Source organism: Crocodylus siamensis, chromosome 2 (assembly GCF_052110815.1).
Source record: "Crocodylus siamensis isolate JL-2025a chromosome 2, ASM5211081v1, whole genome shotgun sequence".
In the NCBI taxonomy this organism is placed as follows: domain Eukaryota; kingdom Metazoa; phylum Chordata; order Crocodylia; family Crocodylidae; genus Crocodylus; species Crocodylus siamensis.
Window position 1 is genome coordinate 160,245,446 of NC_143396.1, and position 24,730 is coordinate 160,270,175.

Genomic DNA, 24,730 nt, shown 5'->3' on the forward strand with positions numbered 1-24,730 from the left:
GCCCGGAGCCGGGGGAGGCCGCGCAGCCGCTGCTTCCACTTCCCAACAGGGCAAAGACGAAGCAAAGGACCCTCGCGTCCCTCCGCCCCCGGCTGAAGCGGTACTCCAGCCCCGGAGGGCCAAGCGTGGGAAGCAGCACGCCCCGGCTAAAGCTGATGACGTCGCGCGCAGCTTCCGGCGCCAGCGGGCAGCGCGCAGGCGCAGAAGGTGAGCCCGGAGGACGCAGGGGGAGGAGCGGGAGCAGGCGGGAGCGGCGCCGGCGATACCGGGACCGTGACGGCGGCGCCGGCGACAAGTCTCGCGAGAGGCGGCGCCGGCGCTAGAGGTGACCGAGAGCGGCTGCAGCAGCCCCACGCGCGCAGCAGCCATGGACCCGGCGGCCGCGGCAGGGGCAGGGGCAGGGGCAGGGGCGAGCAGGAGTGGGAGCCCCGCGGCCGGGCCGGGCCCCCCAGAGGCGCGGCCCTCGCCGCCGCCGTCCTCCTCGGCTTCGCCCTCGCCCTGCCCGGCGGGGGCGCGGGGGCTGGTGCGCGTCTGCGACCTGCTGCTGAAGAAGAAGCCGCCCAAGGCGAAGCGCGGCCGCAGCTGCCGCCCGCCCAGCAGCAGCGAGAGCGGCGGCGGCGGCAGCGAGAGCAGCAACAACGGCAGCGACGACGAGGACGAGGAGGACGACGAGGAGGACGAGGAGGTCTCCGAGGTACCGGGGCGGCAGGTGGCTGTGGGTGGCGGCGCCCTGGGCCGGGTCGGGGCTCCGTGACCCTGCCGGCTCGGCCCGCGCTTCCCGCGTGGCGGCGCGGAGCGGGCGGTGGGGCAGGGGCAGCGGCAGCGCATCCGGCGGGCGAAGGTCTCAGGGTCGCTGCTCCGGGCAGGGAGAGGCCGCGGCCTCTTCTGGATCCGGCGCCAGGGCCGCACTGGAAGGAGGCGCCGCCGAGCTCGGCATCCTCTCTGCAGATGGCAGCGGCCGCCTGGGACACAGCCCGGCTCCGGCCCCCCACGCGCGGGGGGCCGGGCCCTCGGAGCCAGGGCCTTCGTGGCCTGGAGGTAGTCCTTGCCCGGCCTCAGGCCCCTCTCAAAACGCCAGCTCCCATTTCTCACTCGTTTTTTGACCACCCAGAAGTAACTGAGCCTCTGGTCTGTTGTGGAGCCCCTGGGGGCGTTTAATCCTGCGGGTTCTCATTTGGTATTTCCGAGTTTACCTTGTGACTTAGGCTGTAAACTCAGCAGGGTAACCCTCAGCACCTGGGAAGGGATCTCCAGGCATGCTGTGGCATCTGGGTTTGGCCCAAATGTCCTGGTCTAAAAATGCCAGCATGCTTCATAGGGAGAGTGTAGGAGCGCTCTTGTTTCTCTGGTACTGTCTCAGGGGAGAAAGGGCTGGTCTCCTCTTGACTGTCTGTTTGCATTTTGAAATATGTGAATTGATAGCTTTGCGGATTAGTTCTTTGGCATAAAGACCAATGAGATTTTTGCCTGCTGAAATATGTAGTTTCTTCTGAATGCAATTACATTTATCTTTTCTCAAGAGTATCCTGCAGCAGTGGAATCAATGAAGTAATTACATATAATGTCAGGTTTTATAATAGATTTAATATTTTTATTTATCTTAACTGTGTTTGAATTTAATATTGGGCCTTCTCTGGTAGGTAAATTAATACTGGAGTCCCCATTTCCTATTTGGATTTATGTTCAGTCATGGTTATTTTCCTAAGTAGTTTTGTGTCTTTTTTCTCTTACTAAATTTCATGCTTGCTTCTCCATCTTAAGGACCATTCTTAATATAAGTTATTAGGTCTGTAATTTTTTTTTGAAGGAATGAAATGGAGTTTATTATTAATAGCAGATAAAATGTGGATAAAGCAAGCTTCTTGAGATCTCTTGATGATAAAGATGAGCTCAGAGTATTCACAATCCAAAGTATTTGGGGTCAGTGTGAAATTTGGTTTTACACGAAATACATGTAACCAGGCTTAGATGTATGTGACTTAGCGGCTAAGACACATTTTGCATAATATTTTTAAAACAACTGACAGACCCCTAAACAAGGCGTTTCATCAGGAGATATCATTGTATTAAACATGTCATACATAGTATGTGTATTTTAAAGTTCTTGTTTGATTGAGAGATGGTTGGGTTTATTGGTGTTTGTTGTTTTAAGTATAGTGAATATCTTAAATGAAAGGACTCTTTCAAAATATGTAAATCTGTTAGTATGTTTACATATATGGTGAGATGCAGTACACACATTTGAACACTAGAAAAAACGTTGGCTAAAAACCAACCACTACCAAGAGACGCCTACTAAAATAAGTGTGAGATGGATATCTTAGCATTATTTAAAATATTCAACTTTAAACTGTGTCTGGTAGAGATGCACTGATGCAGTAGTCCAATATTGGATCAGCACCGATATAAAGAAAATCGACTATATAAAAAATTGGCCTGATATGGCTGATAATTTAGCTGGTAAATGGACCGTGCACGCATGCAGTCATACTGCAGCATGTAGGAGCACAGCCTGGCAGCTTGGAGAGTTGCATCCAGCTGGTAAGTGTTGTGGTGGGAGGGAAAGGGCATGGGGGTGCTGATCAAGGCTTGGGGTGGGCGGCAGCAGCAGCGCTAGTAAGGGGTTGGGGGGACTAAGGCAGATTTTTGGGTGGCTGCAACCTCCCCCTGTAGTAGCTCCCTCACAGTGCTGCCGCCTGCCCCGAGCTCAGCCTGGCCCAGCCCCTTGGAAGGAAGAGTCCCGCTCAGCACCAGCCCCAGCCTGCAGTGGCAGCCTGTCCCACCCCACCCCACCCAGATCTGAGGGCAAGCGCCCCTCCCCCTGGTGTCCTTCTGGGGTGCATGCAGCAGTTGGAGGAGCCCCATGGGCAAGGTGCAGCTCTGTCCCATGCCTGCCCCAGCCTCACTCCCTCACTGCAGGGGACCTTGATCTGCCCCCCCTCTTCCTCCCTCCCCTTCCATAACAGCAGACTTACCAGCTGGACTCAGCTCTTCGAACTGCAGGCCTGCATATCAGAAATCGGACTGGTATTAGCCAATATGCCTTTTTAAAATGGCTATCAGTATCAGCCCCCAAATTCTCTATTGGTGCACCCCTACTATTGGGGGAAAAAAACTTGCAGTATTGAGTGTGGCACAGGCCTGTAGTTTGAGTATCGGTGATATGATATGCATTTATAGTCTCATTCTTCTCTTCATGATACCCCTTTCCAACCCCACCCCTCCTATATGCATGTATACACATTAAGAATTTACATTTTTTGTGGATGAAACCTTGTGTACATTAAAGAGTAGCCTAAAGTAAATACATTGTAGTTTCTGGTGAAAATATTCAAATGAGAGAAAATCATATCTACAGCTTGCAGAGTCTATACAGAAGTAAAACTGTTAGAATACTCATAATAGCTGGGTGTATAGAAACTAGTTGTTATGAGACTGAAGAGTAGCTACACAACTGTTTGATCACATACAGCAAAAACCATTTTCCCCATAACTCATGCTTTTATCCCATGATTCAAGGATATCTTCTTTTACACATTAATTGGAAAAATATTTATTATGACTTAAAGATGAATGCTAGCTCTCATAATGGGGTGTGGTTTTGGGGTTTTGACTTAAACAGATGAAAGCACAGAAGGGAATGGTTGATGGAGAACAGGTGAGGGTGTGGTGAAAAGATGCTGTTTTGGGGGTTGGGAGGGCTTAGAACAAAGGGCAACCTCTCCTTCCCTCCTTCACCTCCACCTCCCAGAAATAATTCTGTTTGGGGAGAAGAGCAGGGTAAAGTTATTGGGACAAAGTAATGATTAATGGCATCTGCTCGTCAGTGAGTGATGATAGATATTGCAGCTATTCTACGGACTCATGGTGCATTTTCCCCTTGCGGTTGTAGGGACTGATGTTAGACTTTCAGGTCCTGCTGCAGTTGTCACAGGTGTATAGGGTGGAGTATCTTCTCCATTCAGTTTTGGCTGCAATAGCCTGGGCAGTTGAGGTTGATACATGGGCAACTGAAGTGTCTCTATGTCCCCTTCTCAGCCTAGCTGGTTGATCAGGATAGGCAGAAGCCCCAGTACATTTGGAGTCAGCTTGGCTGCAGGAGTTGCCGGTATGAAGATCTTCAAGCTGCTCACCTTTCAGGGCTTCACTCCTAAACTGGTTGCCAACCAACACTGGGGAGCTCAGTCCACCCTACCATGGATTCTGCCTCTTAGTGGCATTTCTTCCACCACTGGTAAGGACTAATACCCCCTTCTACATTGTTCCTCTGCCTGAAGCCATTGGCATCATAGAGGCTGCTAGATTATTTCCTGCTGCCCACCCAGCCATGAAGACAATGAAAATACAGCAAAAGCAAACACATGTAGGTACTGTAAGTTATGCTGGCTTTCTTTTTGTTTGGAAAGAATCCAGTGCAGAGCAGCAAAAGTGTGATTGGGGGCCGGGGAAATACGACTTATGAGCAGGGATCCTGGTTTTCTCTGTTTTAAAAATCACCATGTCTTTGATGACCAGGGATGCTGGTTTTCTCTTTGCTTTAATCCAAAAATGGGGATTTTGTAAAAAACAGTAACCCAAAATCCACATTTTTGCGTGATTAAAATGAAACACCATTTTAATTATATAAAATCTATATTTATATATCTATATCTGTATATCAGTGGTGTTTCATTTTATTCATGGAAAAATGTGGATTTTGGGTTACTTTTCTAAATGTGAAAATTGTAACCATGATAACTCTCCCACAGTATCAGTTGAACACAATGGTTTATTGATATATTTAAAATTTTTAAGCAATTTGGAAACCTACCAGTAGCTCAATCACTATAATAAAATACATTTTAAATACCGATACATTTTGGTGTTTGATTTTTGTGTTTTTTATCATGGAAAATCAGAGCTCCCCCGCCCCCTTCGCTCACCAGGATGCGGGTTTAGCTGCTGCTGTCCGTCTCCCCCTTCCACCTCCAGCTGCTTTGCGGTGCTGAGCAGCCGTGATATACCAGTGCCCTGCCCATGCCATTGCCCCTCACTCCCCAGCCACAGCCCCTTGTTCCTTCCCTCCCCCTCCAGCCCTGCCAAGGCTATGGGGCAAGGGACCTGGGTTCTCTGTCCCCAGCCCCCCCTGGCAGCACTGGACCCCAGCTGCCACCCATGGGAGGTGGTGGCTGCCGCAGCCTGAGTGGAGCGCGGCTGTGGGCTCCTCTGCAGCCTAGCGGACGTGACAGGGTAGAGTGGGGTAGGGCAGGGAGGCTTGGTAGAAGTAGGGCAGGGAGGCCAACCATGGAGAGGTGCCCCCTGTGTGCCTGACAGCAGTGGGGATGGCAGTGGGCATCTCCCCATTGTGGTGTGGGGCTTCCAGTGGCAACACCAAACCTCCATGTCCTGCTCTGCCCTACCACGCTAAGTCCCACCTGCTAGGACAGGGAGGCATCAGCCTGTATCTGCCCTGTGTACAACTCTGGGGTGTGCCCCAACCCAGGAGTGCTTGCAGTGGCAGGGAGCCAGCTTCTGCCCCTGCCCTCTGATGAGCCAGCCTGTGGCTCTGTCCTGCTCCCCTGTGGCTGTGCATTCCGGGCCTGAAGCCCCAGGTTCCATGTCCTGCCTCGGCTGAGCAGTGCCCCCAGCCCTGCCTATTTCTCCTCCCCCCACCTGTGGGAAACTCCCCTTACCTGTGGGAAACTCTGGCAGTTGCTCTCATGCTGCCTGGCAGCTATGTGCATGTGTATACATGCACACAATGCCCCCTGCCTGATCATCTTCCTCTTGCTCCCCCCAGCCCTTTGCAGGCTAGAACTTGGCCAGCCTGCAAGGGGAAATACGCTGCTTCCCACATTCCTCCCCTTAGGAGGAGGAGAAAATCTGTGTTTTTCTGTGGTGAATGGAAAATCCACCTCCCTGCTTATGAGGAAAGGCTGGAAGAACCAGGGTTATTTAGTTTGGACAAGAGAAGACGGGGGATGGGAAGATTTGATAAGTCTTCAAATATGTGAAGGATGATAAAACAGGATGAAAATAGGCTTTTCTCTGTGGCTGTAGAGGGCAGGACTGGGAGCAATGGCCTCAATGAGCTATAGCAGGGAAAATTTAGTTTGGAGATTAAGCAAAACTTTCTGGCTGAATCTGTGACTATGAGGATGGCCTAGCATTGGAAGAGGTTGCTTAGAAACTTGAATATCCATCTTTGGAAGTTTTCAAGAACAGGTTAGACAGACATTCAGCTGGGATTTCTGTCTTGAGAAGGGACTGGACTAGGAAAAAACATGTCAAGTCTTTTCCAGCTCTACTTTTCTATGATCCTATTCCTGTATTATTTGGTTGGATTGGAAACTCTGGACAGGGACAGTCTCAATTTCTTTGCACAGCAATTAGCACTATGGGACATTGACTCTAATTAGGGAGTTGGTATGTTAATAGAATATATAATCACTGTAAAGAAACAAAACTCCAATCTTTTTAATTTTCTTTTATTACTTTTTTTACAAATCACATTTATAGGTGTGAATTAAAATAGTCTTAGAATATACTCATTCCAGACTGTATGTACCAAGTCCCATTTAACTTCTGGATGCAAAACAGTTCTGGGTCAGCCTCATACTTAAATGTGACACTATGATACTTGGGATTTCCGAACAGGCACAAGCTAAGGAGTTGTGGCTAAACACTTGGTAAATATTGGACCACAGAAACCAAATGAATTGAAAGATGTGTCCCTCTTTTTTCTTCTGAGCTGATAGACAAGGGGAATAACAATAATAACAGTGAAGTATGAGGTGGAAACATTTGAGTTATTCTAACTGCCACTGTATCTGTGTGGAACAGTAGATGCTGAAATAGTCTTAAAATCTGTTAAATAAACTTTCTCTTTTCCATTCAATTTCTCCCAGAATATCTGCAACTTTATATAGGTATGGATGATACCCTGGGGGGTGACTCTAGGGGGTTATTAGTCAGCTAATGGCCATTGCCAAACACAGGATAACATGGTATGTATGGTGTTCTGCTTGAGGATGATAAATCAGAAATCTTCACCTACTTATCAATTAAATAATAATTGAAATGCATTGAATATTTGTAATAAATAGAATAAATACTCCACAGAGTTGATATAAAAATAATAGCGGAAGCTCCCCTATCTGACGAGGAATTATTTTGTATTATGGCCAGCTTGTGTCTTTAGATATGCATATGCGATTTGTATTTAATGGGTGGTCAGTATTCTTGCTAGATGTCAGTTTTCAAACTTTAGTTTTTCATTATATTGCTGCTTCTCCTAAAGACTTATGCTTGCTATGTGAGTAGATTGAGTTTAGAATTTTCAAAAACATTTAATATAGATCTAAGTTTATTCACTGTAATTACTCAGTGTTTACAGAGTTTTGTTTACTAATTTTGTTAGTAGTTTACTGTATATGTAACTGGTAAAATGGACTTGCATTACAACTGTGATTTGATCAGGTGATACTTTAAAACTTGAGTATCCAGGCAACTGTTTTTGGGAATGTGTAGCAGAGAGAAAGAGAGATTAAATATGCTGTATTTTATAGATTACATTTAAAGAAAGGGTATGTTCAAATTGAACATGTAAATATTTTTCCATGAGTTATGTAACTACTCAAACTAGCAAAAAGCCTGAGTTCTAATTAAGCAACTGTTTAAGCTTTAATTGCATAACTGAAATAATCACTGTTTATTTCTGGCATCTTGTAGGGGAGTGCTTCAGTGCTCTGAATCAGATTAGCAAGTGGAATAAACTGCTGAAGAAGGGAATATTGAATAAGTTAACAGATGTTTGTCAGGGTACTCTGCTGTGATTTTTTTCTTTTTTTGTTTTATTAAGTTTGCCCATTTGTTTCAGAAACTAGTCTGTGGTGCATGGAATTCTATAGTAAATTTTCTTCCCTATTATAAGCCTTATGGTATCTCAAAGAACTGAATTTCAGACTTTGAGAGAGAGATTTTAAGAGCAAACTGCTACTTAACCATATACAGCTCTTTCTTTCTCTTGGTTGAAAACCAAGTAGTTAAATTAGGTGAGTTGCTTTAAAAGATGAAGTGTTACATTTGGAGCAGTAATATCCTGGTTAAAAATTTACAGTTTGTTCTTAGTCATTTCTGAAAAAGTCATAAAATGCATTTTATTAATTTAATTTATAAAATGTAAATATTTCTTCAATTAAAAAAGACTGCTTGTCTTTGTGTTAAAAGTTTTCCTTGGTTGAGTTGTGGATTAGTACAACAAAAATCAAGATGTATACAAGTTTGTGCTCTGTATCAAATCTGTAATTATTTACTAAGATCAAAAGTACTTGAATATGATAGTTCTTATTTACTACCAGAAAGACCGCTTTTAATGGTTTGGTGATATTTAATCTCTGCTATATTTGGAAATTGTTTTTTAATATTTATCTATTAAAAATAAAGTTATTTTTAAAGGTGTACTGATAAAGATTTTCTTGGCTGTTATCGATAGCAGATGATTAACCAGCTACATTGGCCGATTACTAACCAATACTTAGTAATAGTGCAAGGCATTTTAAACTACTGACATAAACCTTTTTGTTTGTTTGTTTTGCATTCATAACGTACTCCTGCCTACTTCATCCTACTCGATCAGGAAGGCAGTGACTGCCTTATTCCCACACGTCGCCCTCTCACCCACAGCTCTTACTTATGGCCCCACTTCCTGCATAGCCCATGCTGCAGGACCCTTCCCCGGACAGCAGCACTGGGCACATTTGGAGCCCCAGAGCATGCCACTGCCACAGCACTGGCAGGCCTTGCGCAGCTGAACTCCTGCAGCCACCATGGAGAAGCAACTTTTGCAAAAGCACCTGGTGCCCTACAGAATAGAATAGCTCTCGTGCAGTGCCTTACCCCATCCGTGCACAGCCCAATGCCTCTGAGGCAGCCCTGGTGCTCAGGCCCCTGCTGCACATACAGAATTGGCATGACAGTGGAAGTGGCATCAGCAGCAGGAGCCAGTAACGCATCCTTTGCTGCTGGTCACGGTGTCCTAGGACTGCTCCCTGGCACCCTCTCCTGCTGCTCACTGGGACCTGTAGTCTGCTGTGGGCTCAAGCTGACAGAGGGGCACGGGAACCAGACTATGCTCACAAGGGTATTCCATACACATAGCCATAATTATCAGCTACAACAACCAAAAAAAAGCTGATCGCTAATAATGTCATTTCTCCTTTTATTAGTGCTGATCTGATAGCCAACCAATATATTGGTGTAACCCTACTTGCCTTGTCTTTTGGGGTTGTTTTTTTGTTTGCTGCAGGCAACAAAAATACTAAAATGTTGGTCATTTTGTAGCTGATTTTTCTAAATAAATCTTTGGTCACAAACACCTAAATTATTAAGCCAGTTTTCCCTCCAAAAAGGAGTGTCAGGATATGCAGATAAAATACTAAGGCCAACCTCCTGTTTTTTCAATGAGAAATGTGCCATTACATTCTGAGATGACTTAAATACAATCTTTATTTCTTTATAAATGCCAGTGTTACAGGAGTGCTGTAGGGCATACCTACACAAAGGGTATTTCTGTAACCTTGTGGATGTTTCTTGTGCATTTTAACTCTGCCTCAGTGCAAACTCGAAATTGAAACAGAACAAAATTTAGTTTCTTTTTGGTGTTGTACCAAGGACAACAGACAAACAAATTTCCTTCAGAACAGGAATACAGCATTTGCACTCACTAGCTTTAAGTTTCTATACCAGGGGTCAGCAATGATTTTTGCTGGTGGGCTGGAATAAACCAGTTCAGGTCTGACATAGGCAGACAGTGCAGTGCTGGCAGAGGCCCCCACCCCATGGCTGTGACTTAGTGCAGGCAAAAACTCCTGTCGCTGAATGCCACTGAAGCCACAGGTCCAAAGGCTTCATGGGTGTGACCCAACCCATGGGCTGTAGGTTGCCAATCCCTGTTTTGTACCATACCAAATTGCATGTGTGCCTGGAGTCCATGTGTTCATTTCATCCCTGATCTGGCAAACACTTAACTTCAGTCAGCTGAATTCTTTCAGGCCCCATATATGTTTAAAATTAACCTTAAGCATGGATGCAAGGTTTGTTTGTTTGTTTGTTTTGTTTTGTTTTTTCAGGGTGAGGTCTTAATTTAGAAAGCTGAGTTATAACCAGAGTTGACATTTGGGGAATCTGTTTCTTGGCTTGAATTCTTTTCAGTTCTTAGCCTTTGACTTTAGCTGTTGATTTTAAAAGGTTTTAACAAAAAAAAAAAAAGTGAAATATCTAATAAATAATATCTGGTGAACATCTAATGAATGTTATTGAGAAGAAAGAATGAAGCAGAGGAATATTAGTTTGTTGTAGAGATGACTTTTTACAATATTAACTATTTTTACCGATGAACTGGAGTCGTGAATTAAGAAGTTGTTTTCTTTTAGCCATATGATTTATACTGAAATTAATGGCAGTTGTGTGACAAGCCACTAGGTGTTATTGGAAATGCAATGTAAATCTAAGGACAAAAAACCCATGAATTGGCTAAGTGTGTAAAATGAATAGGACTAAAACTTTAAAAAGTGTATAGTGTGTTGATTTTAATCAAAGATATTTACATGACATCTTTAGTAGCAGCAGGAAACCTTTATTTAATACATTGATCTTAGTCTCTTAGTCTTCAGTTATTTTCCTAAAGAAAAATTCACTCTTATTGACTGGTATAACTTATACAGCATGTTACTCACAAGGAAGACACCTAGTCAAACAGTTATATAATACTTATTTAGTCTTAATTGTTACTTTGTTTTAGAAAAATTGTGATTCACACATTTCTAATGTGTTTTTTTTAATCAAACTGAATTTGAATAGAAGTTGGAATTTAATTATAAATATACAGACAGTATTCTTAAATAGTTGTTTTATAAGTGCATGAACTTACTTGAATGTGTTGGATACTTAAGAAACAAAACAATGATCAAAAAAAGTTTTCCATTTAACATTTTTTAAAAATTGATACAGTTTTTGGATACGAAATCCTTGAACAAAATTTAAGAGCTCGTAGATATAATCCTTAATACTATCTTAGTTTTATTCATAGACTGTCAGAGCAAGATGATCCTTCTTGTTACGTTCTCCCCAAGTTGCCTTGATTTCTCAACTTTGAATGAAATACAGAAAATATGCTTTTCATGTAAAGTAGAGGCTACTGTTGTCAAAAACCTGTTCAGCCATTGATTCCATGTTGTTAGTCAAACTATGAACTGGGTAAATCTTTGGTTTTCTAGAACGTTGGCACAGTTATGTACTGCTTGAGACTAGAGGTGTGTTGAAAGTCTCCGGGTTCTGGTCAGAGGGGAGAGCAACAAAGTTGATGTACTGGTGCGTGTCTGCTCTAGACCATCGGCTCTGGAGGATAAAATGGCTGAGGCTTTCTTCAGACAGCTAGCAGAAGTTTCTAGATCACAGGCCCTGGTTCTCATGGGGGGCCTTCAATCACCCTGACATCTGCTGGGAATGCAATACAGCAGTCCAAAGGCAATCCAGGAAGTTTTTAGAGAGTGTTGGGGAAAACTTCCTGGTGCAGCTGTTGGAGAGGCCAATCAGGGGCCATGCTGTTCTTGACCTGCTCACAAATGGAAGAAGTGATGGGGATTGTAGAAGGGGATGACAACTTGGGAAGCAGCAACTACAAGATGATTGAGTTCAGGACCTGGAAGGAAGGAGAGCAACAGAGTAAGGATTTGATTTCAGAAAAGCAGACTTTGACTCAGGGAACTGGTGGCCAGGATCCCCTGGGAGGCCTGTCTGTGAAGGAAAAGGAGTCCAAGAGAGCTGGTTATATTTTAAAGAAATGTGGCACAGGAATGAACCATCCTGATGTGCAGGAAGACTAGCAAGTATGTGAAAGGTAAACTGAAGGGTTTCTATAAGTATGTCAGCAACAAAAGGAAGGTCAGGGGAAGTTTGGGTCCCTTACTGGATGGGGGAGCCAACCTAGTGACAGATGATGTGCAAAAGGCTGAAGTACTCAATGCCTTCTTTACGACGTTTTCACGGGCAGTCAGGTCCCAGGCCACTGCATCTGGAAGCACAGTTTGGAGGAGGCAAGCAGCTGACAGTGACACGATGTAGCCGAGGGAGAAAGAGAAGGAAGAGGATCTGGGGAACAGCAGACCGGTCAGCCTCACCTCAGTTCCTGGAAAGATCATGGAGCAGGTTCTCAAGGAATCCATTCTGAGCATTAGAGGAGAAGGTGATTAGAAACAGTAAGCATAGATTCACCGTGGCAAGTTGTGCCTGACTAGCCTTATTGCCTTCTGTGGTAAGATGACTGACTCTGTGGATGTGGGAGGAGCAGCGGACTTGTTGCACTTTGACTTGAGCAAGGCTTTTGATACGGTCTTCCACAACATTTTTGCAACCCAGCTAAGGAGGTGTGGGTTGGATGAATGATCTGTAAGGTGGATAAAAAACTGGCTGGATCCTTGGGGTCAAAAGGTAGTAATCAGTTATCTGATGTCTAGTTAGCAGCTGGTATCAAGTGGAGTGCCCCAGACTGGTTTTGTTCAGTGTCTTCATCAGTGATCTGATGGGAAGATGGGATAGAGTGCACCCCGAGCTGGTGGGGAGTAGTAGATTGACTAGAGGGTAGGGCTAGGATTTAGAGAGACTATGACAAATTGGAGGATTGAACCAAAAGAAATCTCATGAAGTTTAATAAGGACAAGTGCAAAGTCCTGCACTTAGGATGGAACAATCCCATGTACCAGTGTACAGGTTGGGGCCCGACTGGATAAGCAGTGTCTCCTGAAGAAAACAAGCTGAACAGTAAGCTAAATCTGAGCCAAGAGTGAGCTCTTGCTGCAAAAAAGTCTAACAGCTTAGTGGGCTGCATTAGTAGGATGTTGCCAGCAGATTTAGGGAAGAAATTATTCCCTTCTATCCTGCATTGATGAGGCCACATATGGTGTACTGTGCCCAGTTTTGGGCCCCCCTCTACAGAAAGGATGTGGACATATTGGAAACGTCTAATGGAGGGCAACAGAAATGGCCTGGGAGCTGGGGCAGGTGAGGAGAAGCTGAGGGACTTGGGCTTATTTAGTCTGGAGAAGAGAAGACTGAGGGGGGATTTTAATAGAAGCTCTCAACTACCAGATGGGGTGGGGTTCCAAAGAGGATGGAGCTAGACTTTTCTCAGTAGTGGCAGATGACAGAACAAGGAGCAATAGTCTCAAGTTGCAGCAAAGGAAGTTTAGATACTTGGAAAAACTTTCTCACTAGGAGGGTTTTAAAGCACTGGAACAGGCTACCCAGAGATGTTGTGTTACCTTCATCCCTGGAGTTTTTTAAGACCCAGCTAGACAAAGATGTGGCTGGGATGATCCAGTTGGGGACGGTCCTGCTTTGTAGCAGGGGGCTAGAATACCAGTGCCTGGGACTGATCCTTAACACTGGAAAAACAAAGGTGCTTCAGCAGCCTGCTCCAACTACTCTGGCAAAGATTCTTATTGTTGGACAGGAGCTGGAGAATGTTGAATGCTTTGCATATCTTGGGGGCCATCTCTCAAAGATGACCAGCATCAACAAGGCAATCTAATAGAAGATCCAGTGTGTCAGCTCTGCCTTCTGAAGACTGAATATTGTATGTTCAACAGTCATGACATCAGGACTTGAACAAAGCTCTTATAAGCCTGTGATAATCCCAGCTCTTCTCTATGGCTGTGAAGCTTAATGCCCTGCCTACCTTTGTAGCTACAGGACCAATAGAGACTGGGGCTGTGTGAGGCTTCGGACTATGCTTCGGATCGGGAGAAGCTTTGTATGCTTTGTCGTCTGAAGCAGCATGTCTGGATCAAAGCACTGGCTTTGTTAGGCTTTCTGAAGCGGTTCGAAGCTTCTGAACCACTTCAAAAAAGCTTCAGAGCCACTTTGGAGATCTGGCCATAGGATATAATGGGGAATCAATCAAAGATCTATAACTTTGTTGTGTTTTGTCTGATTTGGATGAAACTTGCAGGGGTGGTAGCCTCTGGTGAGAGCATGAAGCCTGCCAAGTTTCAAGAAGATTGGTGGAGGGTTTCAGGGGGAACTGCACCCCAAATTCATGAAAGCAAAACTCATGTTACGTGTATGTGTTAAGCCACAGTGGGGTCAAAACTGTAGGGGTGGTAGCCCCTGGTGAGGCTGCAAAGCCTGCCAAGTTTCAAGAAGATTGGTGCAGGGGTTTGGGGGGAACTGCACCTCAAACTGCTGACAGGCAAAACATGTGACAGATGACCCTGTGTGTGTTAAGGTGCAGCGGGCCAAGAACTGCAGGGGTGATGGCCCCTGCTGAAGCCACGAAGCATGCCAGCTGTCAAGGAAATAGGTGCAGGGGGTTCTGGGGCCCTGCACCCCTAGCTGCTGGCAGACAAAACTCATGACAGGGGTGCTTGTGCAACTCATAGATTCATAGAAGTAGGGTCGGAAGGGACCTAGTAGATCTTCTAGTCAACCCCCTGCCCTGGGCAGGAGAGAAAGCCAAGATCAAATGGCCCCAGCCAGGTAGACATCAAGCCTCCTCTTAAAGACCCCCAGGGTAGGAGCCTTCACTACTTTCCTTGGAAGGTGGTTTCAGATCCTAGTTGCCCTGACAGTGAAGTAGTGCCTTTGGATGTCTAATGTAAACCTACTCTCTAACAACTTATGGCCATTATTCCTTGTTACCCCAGGGGTGCTAGGGGGAACAAGGTCTCTGCCAAACCCTTCCAGTCCCCCCTAGTGAGCTTATAGATGGCCACCAGGTCCCCCCTCAGCCTTTTCTTGTGAAAGCTGAACAGGTTTAAGTCTCGTAGCCTCTCCTCATAGGGTCTGCCCTGCTGTCCCCAGATCTTGCGAGCGGCCCTTCTTTGTACCATCTCAGTGCTGCCTATATCCCTCCTGAAGTGCGGTGCCCAGAACTAGATGCCGTACTCCAGCTGCGGCCTGACCAGTGTCACATAGAGGGGGAGGATCACCTCCTTGGCCCTGCTTGTGATGCAACTGCGGATGCATGACAAGGTACGGTTAGCCCTACTGACTGTGTTCTCACATTGTCGGCCCATGTTCATCTTGGAGTCAGTAATGACTACAAGATCTCTTTCTGCCACCGTTCTTTTGAGAAGGGAGTTCCCCCGCATATAGGTATGCTGCTGGTTCCTACTGCCCAAGTGCAGCACCCTGCACTTGTCAGTATTGAATCCCATCCTATTTTCATTTGCCCACCCCTGTAACCTGCCCAGGTCCTTCTGTAATCTGTCCTTCCCTTTTAGCATGCCCACCTCACCCCAAATCTTGGTGTCATCTGCGAATTTAAACAGGTTGCTCTTCACTCCATCGTCCAAGTCACTAATAAATTGAACAGTGCGGGCCCAAGGACCAAGCCCTGGAGGACCCCACTACTCACTTCCCTCCAGGTCGAAAATGACCATCCACCTCACTCTGCCAATTTGCAATCCATCTGACTGTGTAGGCATCAATGCCACAGTCACCTACCTTTTTAATGAGAATGGGGTGGGCGACAGTGTCAAAGACAACTGTCTGTCTTGGGGCAATTGATTGTATTAATTACTTCCTCTCCTTAGTCTGTTATTTTGTAGGTGTTAATCCATGCTCATTAACTCATTATGTAGTAGCTAGGTACTGTGTATTGATCTGGTTCCTAAGTGAATCATAATTCATTGGTAACACAGTAGCTTAGCAGCCAGGCCTGCAGTAGTGCGTCCCATGTCGTCCCCCTACCCCCTGTGCCCCAAGACGGACACAGTTGCACAAGCACCCATGTCATAAGTTTTGCCTGTCAGCCGCTAGAGGTGCAGGGCCTCAGAACCCCTGCACCTATCTCTTGGACAGCTGGCAGGCTTCGTGGCCACAGCAGGGGCTACCATCCCTGCAGCTTTCACCCTGCTGCACCTTAACACACTGGGTCACCCATGTCATGAGTTTTGCCTGTCAGCAGCTGGAGGTGCAGTTTCCCTCAAACTCCTGCACCTATCACCTTGAAACTCGGCAGCCCTCAACTACCAGATGGGGTGGGGTTCCAAAGAGGATGGTGAGGGAGCGGCTCTGAAACTTCGGCTGGATCAAAACAGGAACCCAGTCTGGAGCTCCGGATCAGATCGCTGGTATCCGAAGTGGCTGGATCCGAAGCCGGATCAAATAGGTGCCTACTCGCACAGGCCTAATAGGGACTACCTGAAAAACCTAGAATGTCATCACCAGTGCTACTCCCTAAAGTTCCTTGGCAGAAAGTGGGACGATTGTCACACAAATGCCAGTGTCCTCATTGATGCTAACACCACCAGTATAGAAACATTGATTATTCAACAGCAGCTATGGGGGACAGGGCACTGCGTGTGCATGCCCAATGTACCTTTACCAAAACAACTGCTATGCTTCCAGCTGAGCCAAGGACAAAAGACATGCGAGGGCCAGAGGAAACGCCTCAAGGACATTCTCAGGGTGAACATTAAGAAGTGTGGCATTGGCATGACAAACTGGGAAAAACTAAATGGGGACAGGGCTACATGGTGATACCTTGTGAGAGAAGGTATATTTTTCTTTTGAGGAAAACTGTTTCATCCTGGAGACAGAAAAACAACTGAAACAGAAATAAAAGAAGACAGAAAGATCCATGGTCTGACCCTCTGTTTAACCACCACCTGTGGCATTTGTTAGAAAGTCTGTAGCTCTAGGATTGACTTTCTTAGCCCTCAACAGACTCATTTACCTGTGAAAGCGGTCATCCTTGACCATGAGGGATTGCTGATGATGACAATGGACTAGATAACCTCCTGAATTCTCTTCCAACCTTAATTTTCTATGATTTTCTGTGAATTGAGTACAATAATTTTATGCTTTAGCATAAGTTCTTAGTTTTAGATCTGTAAAAAGAAACTTATCTAAAATTATTGAATTTTAAAAACTAATTCCTCTCCCCCCACCCCTGAAAAAAAATCGGTCTTTATCCATTTACTAAGCTCTTGTGGACATTTAGATACACTTGTAAGCAGTCTTAGATTTCAAAGCAATGGAACATCCAGTTGCTGCTGTTGATTTCTATATTATGTCTGTGTTCTCTGCTTCAGTTACGTTGATCTCTCTGTGTCATAAGATTGGACTCTTCCTTGTTATGATCCTTCAGACTGTCTCCTAAACTAAGGTGTAGCTGAAAAGGAGCAGCTGTAAAAAATCACCCATGCTTTCTAAGTGTAGACAGTCTGTTGCTAGTTACTTTATAGTCTTCTCAAAGTATACTTTGTTTGGATTGATTCTCTTGCATCTTCTCATACAGACATCTTTCCCTGACCAATGACCAACCACCATTTCTCCCATAGTGGTGCTGTGCCTACAACCCCATGTTTGTTTTGATTAAATGTGCCATGCCTATCTTTGTAGCTCTTCCTAAATTTGTTCCACCCTTTTGCTTAAAGAAAAAGGGAAAAAGCAATCCTGGGATGATCCTTCACAGACTTAAAGTAGCTCAAGTGCACCTCTCATCAATGTCATCACTACAAAATATGGAAATTACCATGTAGGGCAGTACTAATAGCTGTACCAATTACATTTAGCATGGGTGAAAGAGCATGCAATTGCAAGTCTTGAACAAACTCATTTTCTATTTCTGCAAATAAGCACACAGAGGCTGCTGACAGACATGAACCCCCCCCCCCCCCCAAAAAACAAAAAAACAAAACAACCAAAAAACCCCCCAAACATGTTTTACCGGGAGAATCAGTCCGATAGTTGGTCCTGGCTTGGCAGTGTCTGTATAGATTGGGTGCTTCAGCAGGGCTTTTTGGCACCTTTATCTAATAGCTGATTCAGTCAGCTATTAAATAAAATTGCCCCAAAAAAACTCCACTAAAGCACCCAGTCTATACAGATGTTGAGCAAGCCAGGTCCAGCTAACACTGTGACTCTTCTGGGCGTGTGCTGGTCTCAGCGTGAGGGTATGTGGAGTTTAAAGCTTTTTCTTTATTTCTTTATTGTTTTTAATGTCTGCAAGCAGCCATAGTGCCTACATCCAGTTCCTTAGAAGAGAGAAACCTTAACTGACCTCAAATTTCCTCCTTTGTAAATAACACCCAGTGTACTTCTATAGATATACTTATCTAGATGAGGCCAGAGTTAAGTTTCCTGTACCTTGAGGAGGAGTGGGAAAAGTGTAATATAATGAATCTGACACTTTGTACAGTCCTTTTTCCCTGGAAACAGAAGAATACATATAAGACATTTCCCAAAGGAAATCTGGGGAAAGGAATCGGGGAAGGGAAAGTATCATTCCATTAATGTAGTTCACTGTCTAATTCCCTAAAGATGTCCAGGTACAGTGAAATTTTCTTTTAATTCCCCAACTGACGGACAAGCAAAAAAAAAAAAAAAAAGGGTGCCTAACACCCAAGTTACCCTTAAAAGCTTGTCTAGTTTTGTATAGTGCCTTTAGTACTATGCTTCTTGCATATTGGAAATGGCCATTGGAACAGATTTCATTATAATCATTTTGGGAAGCTGCAATGGAGATTTGGCTGACTTTGACAGGCTCCCTGCTAAAAGCTTTTAAGTAGTTATTACTGGCAGATGCACACCCTCCAGTAGATCAGATGCCTATGACATGTTCACTTAGCAAAGACTGTGCTGTGTGGCTACAATTCTTACACTAGTTGCAGGGGAGGATGAGCATACTTTGTTTCAAGCGGGAAGCAATTTGTATAGATTTCTGTACTTGCAGACCAAAGGGGTGTTTTTTTAGGCAATTTTGATCCATTTGGTAGAACTCCATTTGATCTAGATTAGGACTGTCCAACCTTTGGTCGGGGGCTGCAGGGGCCCTGAGCTGCATGACCTGCTATGCCAGCTGCCCCATCTCTGGTGCCCTGCATAGGACCCTGATGTGCTGGGTGGACACGCCACACCATGCAGGTGTTCTTCCCTGCCTCTGTAGGCAGATGAAATATGCTGTGCAGTCCCCTGCTCCAGGGTGGGCAACTGCTGCTGCACCATGTGGGCATGGATGTGTGTAGTCTGTGGCTTCCACTGAGCACAGCAGCTACAGGCTTCCTTGCCCCAAGGACTGCCCTGCTGTGCACTATCCCCAGGGTTAGGGACTGAGGTAGGTAGTGGAAGCTGGAGGAAGAAGGGGAGAGTCTAGGGATTTCAGTGGCAGCAGCAGCAGGAAAAAGAGCAAAGGAGGTGTGGCGCCTGGACTAGGAGCCTGGGGACCACATTCAGCCTACAAACCATGAGCGGGACAACTCTGATCTGGACCATGATAAATTTTCTTCCTAAAATAGATTCCTTTGCTTATTCTGCTTCAGGGCTAATTCATTAGATATCCTGAGAGAGGGAGACTAAGAAGACCAGTGCAGAACAGCTGCTACCACTGTAGGACAGGTAGGTTATTCATAGTGCCATGTCAATTAATAACGTGTTTGTTATGTAATATAAGAAATGCCATTGTCCTGGGTTGGATCATAGGTTCATCTAGCACAGTATTCTGCTTTGTGTGGTGGGTGTTGATGCCAAAGAGAAGGGTAAACATGGCATGTCCAGTATTTTCCACTTCCTGCTCCCTTTCCACTTCCAGAAGTTTAGAAAGTTCCTATTTTGAGGCCTGCACCTGTCTTATAGTTTCATAGTAGCTAGAGTCGGAAGGGACCTAGGTAGATCATCTAGTCCGACCCCCTGCCTTAGCAGGAAAGAGCACCGGGGTCAGATGACCCCGGCAAGGTGCTCATCTAACTTCCTTTTAAAAATCCCCAGGCTAGGAGCCTGCACCACTTCCCCTGGAAGCTGGTTCCAGGCCCTAGCTGCCCTGACTGTGAAGTAGCGCCTCCTAATATCTAATCTAAACTTACCCTCCGCCAGCTTGTGACCGTTATTCCTGGTCACTCCTGGCAGCGCACGGGGGAACAGGGACTCCCCCAATACCTGCTGATCCCCCCTGACCAGTTTGTAGCAGGCCACAAGGTCCCCCCTTAACCTTCTCTTGTGGAGGCTAAACAGGTTCAGGTCCCGTAGCCTCTCCTCATAAGGCCTGCCCTGCTGACCCCTGATCATACGAGTGGCCCTCCTCTGAACTCTTTCCATATTGTCCACGTCCCTCTTGAAGTGTGGCGCCCAGAACTGGACGCAGTACTCCAGCTGCGGCCTGACCAGTGCCGCATAGAGGGGGAGGATCACCTCCCTGGACCTGCTCGAGATGCATCTGTGGATGCATGACAGGGTACGGTTGGCCTTCTTGACTGCCTCCCCACACTGCCGGCCCATGTTCATCGTGGAGTCAATGACGACTCCAAGATCCTTTTCCGTCTCCGTGCTGGCAAGAGGGGAGTTCCCCAACCTGTAAGTGTGGTGCCGGTTCTTCCTCCCCATGTGCAACACCTTGCACTTATCAGTGTTAAACCCCATCCTATTCTCATCTTGTATGTTCAATACCTACTAATGGGCCGGTCCTCTGAGAATTTGCCCAATTCCTTTTTGAAATCGGTTAAGTTATCAGCCGCTACAATGTCTTGTGGCAGGGGATTCCACAAATTACATTCTTTGGAAAAAGTCCTTTTTTCACACTTTGTAGAAAAAGACCTAATATCTAATAGTTTCATTTAATTCCACTAGTTCTAGCATTTTGACAGCTTGCACATAAGCGCTCTTCACATGGAAGCACCTTCATGTCCCAGATCATCTTAATTGCCCTTCTCTCTACCTTTTTTAGTGCTATATGAGTAAAGAATTAATGCTGTGCAAGAGCAGCCTTTGATTGCAGACCACCTTATGTGAGGAGCTCTGAGGCAAAAGATCATATGGCTGATTACTAGTTTTCTACTTTCTGCATGACTAAGTATATTCTGTTTTTAACTCTTACCTAAACAATATAGAAAAGGTATGGTAGACTCCGAATTGATTATAAAACATCTGCATTACCTTTCAAAACAAAAATTCTATTGATAGGTGTCAAATGTGACAAAGAGGTGTCAAATATATGGCCTGCAGGCCAGACCTGCTCAACATAGCCTATTGGACTACTGGTGTGCTACTGGAAGTTGTGGGATGTGTCTCACTGCAGAATCTGAGTAGTTTGTGTCCTGATATACATGGCAGTCTATGGCAGGCGGGGGAGCTAGGGCTGATATGGCTCCAGTTGTCCTCCAGCCATTTGGCCTATTGCCACTGCTGCAGTCCCAGCTTCTTAGCTCCTGGTCCTGTTGCTACACCATATTGGAGTTGCCACTGCCCTTTGCCCCCTGTCAGAGTTTGAGGTGTCACTGTGGCAAAGGGGTAAACAGCAGGAGCAGCTTCAGCTCCTGTGTACAGTTGGAGCAGAGTTGTGCTATGTGCTCTGTGCCAGAGCTGAAGCTGCTGCCACTGCACGCCCCGGGCTTCATCTAGCCTGCAAGGAGCCCCATGGTCCAGATGCAGCCCAGGACACAAGGGGAGTTTGACATTATAAACCTAAACTTAAACCTAGGTTGTAAACATAAACTTAAAGCTATTTTGCTTGGATACCACCGTGTCTTCTCATTGTACATTACCTAGGTATAGTTGGTCTCCATTTGTGATTGGGGCCTCCCAAGTATTAATTACTGCAATATAAAAATCACTGTTTTGTCCAATAAGGTTCATGCCAGAGGAAAAATCCCAGAAAAAAATGACATCTTTTATGAGGATTCTCCCCCCTCCCCCAATTCAATAAATTAGTTTTGATTTCAGGAGTAGTATTATAGTTGAGATTCTAAATTAAAAAATTAAAATTTCATGTCAGCCAAAATGGCCTCAAACTAAGGTGCGCATTGTCTGTTGGAAACCAAAACTAACTTACCAGTTTATTGCATCTCTTTTTTCTGAAGATAGATCTTAAATATCAGCCAGTGCCCAGGGAAAGCTGTTTACTTGGTTTGTAGTCCAAGTAGGATGCACGCCTCCATTTCAAATCACATGTTTAATATATAAGGCCTTAGCATCAAAAATGCCTGTCAAGAATGATGGGCAGAGTGTGGCTTCAATAGAGCTGGCCAGGGGGAACATGGAGTGGGAGGGGGAGGAAGGTGGCGAGAGGCTGGATACGGAGCGGGGGGAGTGGCATGGGGCCAGATGCGGGGGGGGAGGGTACAGCCAGACATGGAGCAGCAGGAGGAGTGTCGGTGGTGGCGGCTGCCATGTGCAAAATTTCCCTTTCCCCCACTCATGGGAGGCAGTGGTGGGTGGTGGAGCTCCATCCCTGCCTGCTCTCCTCTTCTCCGATCCCCCTCCCCTTTCATTCTTGACAGACGATTCGCCAGTTATGTAATAATATAGGGAGGTAGCTGTGTTGACCCTGGACTTAATTAGGACTAATTAAGTGCCCAATCAGCGGCTGTTAGCAAGTCCAGGTCAACAAGGAATGGTTTTTGATCCTGTGTTGGTTAACAGGTTAATCGAGGCATATCTGATCACTGCCTAGTTAACCCAGCAGGTAGTGAGCTATGATTAATTAGTACACTCACAGAGGATGTAAACTGAAACTAATAGAAATGGTTTATTAAAGAGAAACCACGCAAATTATAGGCAAAACAGGTAAGTACAACAGTTCAAAACACACTATTACAATATAAATACTAATTAAACACTACTAATAGATCTATCCTTAATTAATGACTACTTCTAATCCTATTCTAATCTGTATCTAACAATCCAAATGTCGACAAAGGGGTGGCCAAACTTCATTAAGAGGGGGGAGAATGTTTTATTAAACTGCATTCACTGTCTCTGGGTTTCCAATGGCAGTCTGCCTCATCAGCACTTGTGGGTGGCTTACCTTCCACCTTTTATGATAGAGGAGTAGAAAGGATGGGATGGGGAATACTTATGAGAGGAAGGCAGAGGGCTGCTGGCTTAGGTGGAAAGCACACCTGGAGGGGAAAAGGACTGGGGAGCCAACCCTTGCTACCTCCTTGAGGATCACAATGGACTGGAGACCTCATGAGGCACCAGATCTCAGAGAGATATACCTCTATGGCACACCAATGACTCCGCCTCATCGCCTCTCACAAGTCCTCACACACACTGAATCCCCCTTGGTCACACTTCAAAACAACCTGTTCACCACTTCTCAGCCACACCTCAGGCCAGTCTGGTCATACCTCCCACTCAGATCCCTTCCAGCTACACCTCCCTCATGCCAGACAACCCCAGTCACACAGTGTGGTTGGGTAGGATTCACAGCTTGACCTGCTTAATTCAGAACTCCATGACTCCAGGCCTGAATTTCCTCCTCAACAGCTGTTTTGTGGGACTGTGAAGACATTTGTGTCATTCTTTAGAGGTACTGATAAGCCTTAACTTTTTCCAGACGAATATTTCAAGTACCGTTCCTTAGTACAGGGTTGTTAAGCTCATCTGGCCCTGTGGACTGGATAAATAGCACAGGATTGGTTCGTGGGCTGGGTGAATGGCATGGGACCAGTTCCACAGGCTGGATCATGCCCACAGACCCTCTTCTCCCTCCGCACTCCAGATCCAGTGCATATGGTGTTTTCTCTGGCCAGTTCAGGAGTTGAGGTGATGAGGCCTGGCACCCCAGGGGCTTTGGCTGCTGCTGTGGAACCAGCCATGGTGCTGAGTCTCTTTCCATGGTGCTGCTGGACCCCAGATGCTTGGCAGCCAAGCCAGTGAGGGCCACAGCACTGGAGTCCAGCAGCATCCTGTCTTCTTTTGATGTAGAGGCAGCCAGATGCCCATGTGAGAGCAGTGGTACTGGAGTCCCAGAAGCTCCGTACTACGGTTTGTTGTTGTGGCTTATTCCTGTAGCAGTGGCCTAGCTCCCAGATTAGACCTGTGGTGCTCAAACCCCAGAAGCACTGAAACTGCAGCAGCCCTCCCTGCAGGAAGAAGCCCAGCATTACAGGCATTTGGTCACTGCCACGGGAACAAGCTGTGCTCTTGCTGGGGGCTCTAGCACCACAGGTCTCATCCAGGTGCTTGGCTGCCACTGGGGGAAGGTTCCCACATCAAGGCTGTGGGCTGGATGACTTAGCTCTGCGGGCCACATGTTTGACACCCCTGCCTTAGTAGATTAGTAGATTCCACATTGTGTATTTCTTGGAATTCGTTTTCTGCAGAAATTTTAAGGCTTTACACATGTCATTGTGTTTATCCAGGTGATTGTGACACCAGTGTGCTTTTGGATATTTTGTGTTTTATGTGTTGCCAAGTGCTTAAGGTACTGATTTTAAGGAAGCTTTTGGAACAAAATGTAAATGCCCATGATGCTGGGCTTCTTCCCAGGGTGCTGCTGGGGCTCCAGCACTGCTCCTCTCACCAGCTTGGCTGCCAGGCACCCAGGGAAGAGCAGAGATGTTTGAGTCCCAGCAACACTGTAGGACGAGACCCAGCATCATGGCTTGTTCCCACAGCAGCAGTCAAGCTCCCAAGATGCTGGTCCTCTTCACATCAGGTCCTAGACTGGCTGGAGCAGATGCCATGTGCAGTAGATCTGGGAGAAGGTCTGTGAGCATGGTTTGATCCATGGGGCTGCACCATTTATCTGGTCCATGGACTAGTCCTGCACCATTCATCCAATCTGCAGGGCCAGATGAGTTTGACACTGGTGCTTTGCAGTGTCTGTCATGACTGAGACATTTGTATGTTGAAGTGAATCCTTCCCACTTTCAGTAAGCACTTAATCCTGTGCTATCCTCAGCACCTCTCAGAGATGTCATTTGATTGTTCCACATCCTTCTTCAGCATAAGTGATCTGGACTTAGGA

The 24,730-nt window shown here is 45.9% G+C and overlaps 1 protein-coding gene across 4 annotated transcripts in view; it reads left to right on the plus strand.

Annotated features, from left to right (window-relative positions):
- Positions 1-212: 212 nt before the first annotated feature.
- The window catches only part of ANKRD17 (ankyrin repeat domain 17), a 197,678-nt gene continuing 173,160 nt past the window's right edge, over positions 213-24,730 (plus strand). For 2 of the 4 annotated variants that reach the window (XM_090031944.1, XM_090031946.1), the window contains exon 1: positions 217-694. In XM_090031944.1, coding sequence (XP_089888070.1) covers positions 368-694 — 327 coding nt within the window. In that variant the 5' untranslated portion in view covers positions 217-367. Of the gene's footprint in view, positions 695-24,730 lie in introns of all 4 variants that reach the window. The other 2 variants (XM_090031949.1, XM_090031948.1) reach the window with 2 other exon arrangements.